This window comes from Pinus tabuliformis, chromosome 9, assembly GCF_031772625.1.
Source record: "Pinus tabuliformis cultivar Carrire ecotype Pingquan chromosome 9, CPIR1, whole genome shotgun sequence".
In the NCBI taxonomy this organism is placed as follows: Eukaryota; Viridiplantae; Streptophyta; class Pinopsida; order Pinales; family Pinaceae; genus Pinus; species Pinus tabuliformis.
In genome coordinates, this window is record NC_142307.1 from 843,465,507 (window position 1) to 843,474,262 (window position 8,756).

Below are 8,756 nucleotides of genomic sequence, written 5' to 3' on the forward strand. Positions count from 1 at the left end.
TAGCCATGCCGGTTTACTGGGCAGCTTTAACTTGGGTACCAAAAGGGATACTGGAGAAAATAAAAAGAATATGCAGTAGGTTTCTCTGGGCAGGCTCGAAGGAAGATTCTGTTCTCCCATGGGTTGCCTGGGATAAAGTGGCAAGACCAAAAGAATGGGGAGGATGGGGAATAAAAAACCTTTATGATTTCAGTCTATCGTTGGCAGCAAAATCAGGCTAGAGGCTCATAAAGTTGGAAAATTTATGGACAAGAGTTGTAAAGAGAAAATATATAGATCCGATCATGTTAGAAGACTAGATAAGGAGCCAAAACAAGAAAAAGAAGAATGTCTCGGTGGTATGGAAAGCAACGATGGAATCCTTCAAAGTAGTTGAACAAGGGTTGGCATGGAAGATAGGGAATGGGAGAAATCTGCAGTTAGGAAAAGACCCCTGGGTGGGCTGCAATGAAAACTATGCCCTATCCCCTGGACTAATTGGACAGTTAGAATCAAAAGGTATTTTCTCCCTAAACCAGGTGGAGAAAGTTGGGCACTCTTCAATGTGGGGACAAGGTTGGAAATCAGGCGAAGATTTGGACTTAGAGGCCCCTTGGTGGAACGAATGGAATGCATATATCCAAGAACTATCCAGAACAAATGTCAAAATAAAAGAGGAATCGAATCAGCTGGTATGGGCTCATGCTGATACAGGAGAGTACTCCCCACGAAATGGATATAAATTCATCATGTCAAGAAAAGGATGGGAAGAGCCTGAATGGTGGGCTAGGAACTTATGGAAACTAAAATGCCCAGCAAAAGCCAGGCTCTTCTTTTGGTGCATTTTAAAAAGGAAAATACCTACATGGGATATTCTACAAGCCAGATATTTGCAAGGACCGGGTCGATGTTCTTTATGTAGAACGGATTCTGAAACTATCAACCACTTATTTCTTTTTTGTCCAGTAGCCAAAAATGTCTGGGCAAAGGCAGAAAAACTGATGAATAAGAAGATAGATTGGGTAGGAAGGAATCTGAACGAAGCCTGGGACAAATGGTGGCAAAATTATCCGGAAGGCAACATGCGGAACTTACCTCTTATAATCTGTTGGGGGGTATGGATCGCACGAAATCGGAGCATTTTTCAAGATAAGGAATTCCAGGGAACAACTATAGCAATACAAAGTATTATGATCTACTCAAATATCCCTGAACCAGAGAAGAACAAAGTTCCGAGACAGAATAGGATAGAACAAATTCAAGAAGGCATTCCCTGGGCATATTTCGACGGGGCCTCTCAAAACAATAGGGCAGGTGCAGGAATAGTTTTTCACACAAATACTCATCAGACTTATAAAGCCTCTGTTGGTCTAGGTTCCGGATCGAACAACTATGCAGAGCTATCGGCCTTAAAACTCCTTCTTTGTTGGCTCATCCAAAGGAGCATTTTCAGGATTCAGATCTTCGGAGATTCTTTAAATGTCATTAACTGGGTTAATGGTCAAAGCATGTGCAGAAATCATATTTTAATTTCTTTGGTTGATGATATTCAGGTTCTAAAAACTTCTTTTAACAGCTTCTCACTATCCCACATATACAGGGACCGTAATGATACAGCAGATAAGCTATCCAAGGAAGGTCTGCAGCTGAATATGGGCAGCTGGAAAATCGTTGAAGAAGAGCATGGACAGATCCGAGTGTCAGAGATTCCCCCCTACATTTAGAAAATAGGGGAGGCAAATAGGCGGGGCTGTAAGAGGCTGCAAGCCTTTCGTTTCTGGCGAGAGTCCGCTCCACCAGAGATGACAACACCGATATGACCGTGGGGATTGGGGAGAGTGATCGCTCTGCATCTTCACATTCAGAATGTAGGGAATCGAGATCGGATCTCATTCTTCCTGAAGAAACAGTGTTCTCTGCCATTGCCCTTATGCCTGCTGAAAGTGTTCTTGAGCAACAAACTGAGTGTCGTGAATTGTGGTAAAGATGATTGGATGCTTCTTCAGATTGCAACGAGAACTTCAAGTGGGAGTGTTTTTATAAGGGATTGGTTTCAGAATGCTATGTTTTTAGTCTTTCTTTTGGAACTCAGGGGAACGTAATCATAAAACAAAATACTTTTAAGCAAATACGTTCTGATGTAAAGGTTGTTTTCCTCTTCTGAGGAGACCTGTTTTCTATGACTGTTTTTATAACCTCTTTAGGGAGAAGCTCTAAAAAACTATAGCTGGAAAAGCTTTAGCTTTTGGTTAGAACAGTTTTGCAAGCTTATGGACAGGTGGTCCTTAGTTAAAGGACAGTTTTTGTTTCACATCAGCGTTATGGACTGCTCCATAATAGCAAAGGAATGCTATGCATATGCAATGTAACTTTTTATCTCTTCAATAAAAAGTTCGCTTTTTCTTCGGAAAAAAAAAATAAAAATAAAAATAAAAAAAAAAAATAATAATAATAATAATAATAATAATAAATAAATAAAAATAAAATAGAATAAAAAATAAATAAATAAAAAATAAAATAAATAAATAAAAAATAAAAATGCAGTGATGGTATAAAAAAAAAAGTAATAGTTTGAGACAATAGCTTCAAGTTACTATTATTTTTCATTTGAATAATTTTGTCTAGTCATTTGAAGAGCCAAACTAAATGCCATGAAATCCCTAATTCTTTTGTGTTATGCAAACATACAAAAAATCATGGACAGACATTCAATTTCACAGTATTATTGTTTTTTTGCATACTTTTGAGTTAATGGGGAATCAGATTCTCTTTGACCGGTAACTACATAGTTTCATGTAAGTAATTTTATGCATTTCAAATTTGTTTATTTTTTTCACTTGTATGCATTCCATTAGGTCTGTGAAATAAATGCTTCATACTTCACACAAGTATATTGTTAAGCCAACCAAATCCCTGTAACTTGAAACACACAAACAAAGAAATTCATATTGTTAACCCAACCAAATGCATGTAGATTAAAACACATAAACTAAGAAATGCATGTAAACAAAGAGAAAAAAAGGCACCAAATAACTAGGAAAATACGATTGAACTTGAAACACATTGAAAATAAATGTTTTGCAAACAAAAAAACAAAACACAAAAATGATAAAAATATGATGTACTTGCTAGTTTGACGACTCTGTAATTTTAGGTGTTACTAATGACTTCATAAACTTTAATCTTTATATCTTTTTTTTCACAGTTTCTACAACTCCACTTCATAACAAGTTCCATAGCTCTCCATATAATATTAAATGACTAATGAGTTTTACAACTCTTTGCAGCATGTAACTTCAACCACATGAACTAAAAAATGCAACTAAATAGAGCAAAAATTGAGAACAAAAAGATAGAAAAATATGATAGAAATTGAAACAAAATAAAATAATGGGAAAAAAAGAATAGTTTCAGACAATAGATTCAAGTTATTGTCATTTTTCATTTGAATAATTTTCCTTAGTCATGTGCAGAAGAAAGGTAAACTTTATTTCATACTTAGTTTCAAACTTAATTACTGTAGGTAAACTATGTACGCACCTAAAGTGTGTGTGGAAGAAAGGGGATAAAACGGTAAGTTCCATTGCTCTGTACTATGTGGCCCGAAAAGAAAATATGTATTTTATAATCATCTTGGGAAAGCAACCCAGATATTTATACTTGCATGTAATTATTTCTCATGTTATAGAATTCCTTTTTTGCGTTACCTGGAGAGAGATGAAGCTACTTTGATACATTGAAGACAAATATAAAGCTCAAAGTTGCTACACTTGGCTATAAATAGTAAAATATACACTTTTTGTGAATAAATTAATGACAGCTATTAGATAATTATTTATATTATTCCACACGATTGCATGCAAGCACTTATGCTTTTACAGTAAGACAGTAGACAGCGGTTAACGAAAATCCAAAGAAGGGAAAGTCGTACGATGCATTATGGAAAAATTGACATCATGTCATAGAACCTGATCAAACAATCTTGAACCTGATCAAACAATCCTGCAACTAATCAAACAATCTTGTGAGTAGCTTATAAAGCCACACTACTTCACAACTCCCAAACAAGTTGCATTATGCTTAGCTTCAACAGTACCGAGTGCAATAGATGTATGCTTCCTGCTCATCTAGGATATCATATCAGAACCAAAACTGAAACAACATCCGGAATCTGTGAATTCCTATAGTTGTACTTCACCATTTTAGACATATCTCAATCCATAGCCAATTGTACCATGTCAGTAACTCAACACATGTTCTGCCATAGCTACTTTCCAATCACCCAAAATGGGTTCTCCCTCTTACACTAAACAGATCCTATTGTGGCAATCCTAGTTTCTCCCTCTACTACTTGACTTCTTCTTATTAGTTACCATGGGAGTGGCCATGGACTAGTTTTCCATCATCCCAAATCTTTGAAAGGTCGTAATAATATGCTTCCTTTGACCAAAGAAGATCTCACCTGGCTTTTGCCACACTTCTATTCCCAAGAACTATTGTATCCATCCAAAATCCTTCATCTCGAACTCAAAGTTCAACTCCCTCTAACATTGAAGCACGGCTTGATTACTCCCTCTATCACAGAAGCAAAACCTCCTTCCATTGTTTATGTCTTTGTCACGTGAGTCCTCCCGCTTCCATTGAAAACAATTCATATAATAACTATATCAACCAAGACTCATCAGATATCCATGCCTCAGGTCTTGTACAAAACTTTGTTCAGTCTGCAAGCATGAGATTCCCTCTCATGTTCCTTAAAGCCTTGAGGTATCTCTATGTACACTTATTCCTCAATCACTCCATTGAGGAGAATGGTATTTACATCCATCTAATGTAATCTCCAATCCATAACATAAGTAATAGAAATAATAATTCTAATAAAAGTGTACCTGGAAACTAGAGAAAATGTCACTTCATGGTCCTCTCCCTCTTTCTGGGAGAACCCTCTTGCCATGAATCTCGCTTTGTAATTCTCTATGCTACAATAGACCGTATGTTTGATCTTGTAGATCCACTTGGAAGTCACCATTGACTTCACTTCAGGTCTTGGCACAATTTCCTCCATTATGGCATCCTTCAAACTTGTTGGTATGTCTGCTCCCTATAACCTAGGATCTCTTATTATCATATTGCATGGTTCTATATGTCAGTACAATCTCTCCCTCTTGAGCACAAAGCACTCTACCTAAGTTTATACTCGGTCCTGGGAGAATCCTCTTGCCACAAACTTTGATTCATTCTTCCTGAAGCTTACATCCACTATCAGAGCCTTGGCAGCCTTCACAAAGTATCTGCAAAAATAATTAGGAGGTCATGGAAGAAACGATTATAACCAAGAAAAAGATAAAAAGATAAGAGGATTACCAAATATAAAGTAGTAATCAAGGAATAAAGATATAAATTAATTATCTTTTGATCTTAATATTGTAGGGAATTGTTAACTCCCTCTTCATCCTTACCTTCTTGTTGAAATCACTGAACTCCATCTGCAATCTCATCAAGCTATAAATTCTCATCATCGACATGTTGCTTTCCTTTCCTTCTTTGCATGGGCTAAGGTTTCTTCATTCAACGGAACCATCAATCTAGGTCTAACTCTAGGATTTTATCCACAAACCCTAGGGCTTCTTCGTTCAAGACTTTTCTAGGGTTTACAAACCCTAGGTTTCTCAGCTCTAGAGTAACTATATTGAATCAAAAAAAATTGATCATATCTCAAATGTTTGAAAGAAAACTCTGTCATCTATTGATTTGTTCCAGCAACAGTAAGAATCAAGCAATTGTACCATAGCACCATCAACATATCTCTGTCAATACAATCATAACCTTAGCAGCGTATGCAAGGCATCGTTTGCATACTTGACAAGGACGCTTACTCATTCATACACAATTCATGACAATACATGGCATTAAATTTCTAGAATCTTAGATCTCTATAGCTTCAAAAACAACACATTTTTGTTGAACACATACTCTGCAATATAATGCAACATCTCTAAAGGAAATATCACACTTCAGGTTGTCAAAGGGTCTAAGCATAGGTGTATGGATCACACTTAGTCCATTCCCCTTTAACAGGCCTTATCTTGCCTTGGGTTAGGCCTCTTGAAATACCAAGACAGTTTACATGTAGTATCTTCCATATCCATTGGTTGTATGGTGGTGACCTTAAAACATTTTCCTATGAGCACTTCTGATGTCCATTGTTGCATCCTTAACTAGATCAGTGAGTTGCTACAACATCCCTAACATTCATTTTCTTTAACTCGGTATGATACAACAATCATTAATACAAGTCAGTCAGTTATCACTTAGCCCTAGAGGCACTTGGCCCTTCATGAATACTCTTGGCCTACTTTGTTTCATGTCTTTGAGGCCCTCGGCCTACTTAATTATCTTATGTCCCTGAACCTAGGGCTAGGGCAACCTGTCACCTTGCCTCTTTTTTACCCTTTATCCATCCTGTAACCTTCCTCGGCCTGATTTATTTTAATCCTGAGGCCTTTCGCCCTGTCTGGGCTAGTCACTGAGACCCTCAGCCCTCTCCTAAGGCTACGACCAAACCTCAGAATATCCCTAACTTATTGCAGTCATCACCTTCTCATATAAACAGACCCTTGGCCTTCCTCTGGCAACCTCAGCCTATCTTATAGTGAGCTCAGCCAGGCCTTTTTGCTCTTATTCAGCCTCAGATCAGGCCAGAACTCACAGAATCTTAGGCTTCTTTCAACATGACTCTTCTAAACTCGGCTTCTACCAACATATGAGCTTCTAGACTTGGCTTCCATACAAATGTTTAAGTCAACAAGTCATTCTACTAGGGCTTGAGATCTTTATATTATGAATACACTTTCCCAAACTTGGTTTCTTTAAGTTTCTTTCATCGCTACTCTTTAACCTTGCTCTGATCCCATGTTGTTTTTCATGATCTTCTAGTCTGATAATTACTTTCCAATGATTTCTTAGCCAATCCATCTTATGTCACATATCATTAAGCACATTAGAGGAAATTTCAGACTAAAAGTGGCCACCTAAGGAAAAATACTAAAATAATATCTAAAATAATAAAATAAGAGATGAATTTTGAAGGGAAAAGAAGAAAAATACTTTTTCTAATTGTATTTTTGGCTTATCTCCTTCTAAGTTTACTCAAATTTCAAGTGTAGACACTCATTGGATGCGGAAATTCCACACCCAACGAGTGCCCATTATGCATACTTTTGAAAATACCCACATTGATAAAAAATGAAGATACATTAAAAAAGTGTGTTGAACAGACCCACACTGATAAAAATTGAAGAGTTTTTTAATGTATCTTCAATTTTTATCAATGTGGGTCTCCTCAAAAGTATGCATAATGGGCACTTGTTGGATGTGGAATTTAATTCCGCATCCAACAGGTGTCTATACTTGAAATTTGAGTAAACCTATAAGGAGGTAAGCCAAAATTACAATTAAAAATAGTTTTTCTTCTTTTCTCTCCAAAACATTTACATGTACATCTTTTTAAATTTAAAGGATTTTGTTTGGTTTACATATTATGACTGGAAATTACATGAAAATTCCATGGGAACTTTTAGGCTGAAAGTTTCTCTAATGATCATACATATAAAAGCTCAACAAAAGTGCAATAATGACAATGGAATCATAAAAAGACAGCCAAGCACAAGAGACACAAAATTTTACCCTGGGAAAACACTAACTAGGGAAAAATTCAGCAATATTTTCTTGGGAGAAATTCTTCAATTCAACGAAAGTACAATCTAAGTTTCATAAGACAAACTGGTAACTCCTCGGGCTAGACTAGCCCTTCTCCAATGAACAATATTCCTTAAATCACCTTCTTGTAGCCTCTTTCTCTACCTTGCTAGCCTCTCCACACGCCTGATCTAGCTCAGTCTTCTCTTCTTAATGTATGAAGCTTCGCAGCCCCCTCTAAACGTGAGGCTTGGTCTCAGAACAGGCTACTACCTTCCTCTTTCTTATCTTAGTTGGCCAAAATTATGTTAAGGTCCCTTCTGCTCATGAACTGAGACTCTTAGCCTCCTTTCGGTCTTTGACCCTCCCATAGACACAAGAACTTTGGCACTCTCAAACTTGGCCTAGAAATCTTCCTCTTCATATGCGTGAACAAAAACATTAGTAGATGATGATCACCCGAATTGTCTCTCAGTCATGGAGGTCGAGTCCCAATATATATGGTCATTTTGGTGCCAAAGGGGCACATCCTTACTGTTGGGCCAACTTAAACAATTAGAGCTAACATGTACCTTTGGAGGCAATTTTAAATTCAAATTTTTAATTTTTAATTTCCTTCTTTTTATTTTTCCTTTTAGAGTCAACTTGTAGTGAAGAATATCGACCGCAACTACCAAAATTCAACATGTCATGCGTGACATTAACCCCTACAAAGCATGCTTCATTCCTCATCTCCTCCCCTCCTCGGTATCCCAAAATCCAAACCAAAATTTCTCTTTTCCTTTCTCTTCCTTGGACGATGGCTTTAAATACCTTGGTTTTTTCCTCAAACACGTGGTGTAACACTTTGCAGCCTGGATTTGGTTATTTTAAGAGTTCAAATCTCACATAAATTTTTGGGCAAACAAGCTTCTTTCCAGAGGAGGTAGAATTTTTCTCATTAAAATTGTCCTAGAGAGTATTTCGGTGTTCTAGTGCTCAATCTCATACATTCTAAAGGGTATCCTCACCAAAATTAGGAAAACATGTTTCCACTTTCCTTGGTCACAGAATAAACATGTTGAAAGCATACCCCTATT

At 36.9% G+C, this 8,756-nt stretch overlaps 1 protein-coding gene across 1 annotated transcript; it reads left to right on the top strand.

Moving 5' to 3' along the window:
• The first annotated feature begins 353 nt into the window (after positions 1 to 353).
• LOC149151420 (uncharacterized) lies at positions 354 to 1,703 on the top strand. The gene has a single exon (XM_089443151.1). It carries the CDS (start codon positions 354 to 356, stop codon positions 1,701 to 1,703), a length of 1,350 nt encoding a protein of 449 aa, XP_089299277.1.
• The last annotated feature ends 7,053 nt before the right edge of the window (positions 1,704 to 8,756 follow it).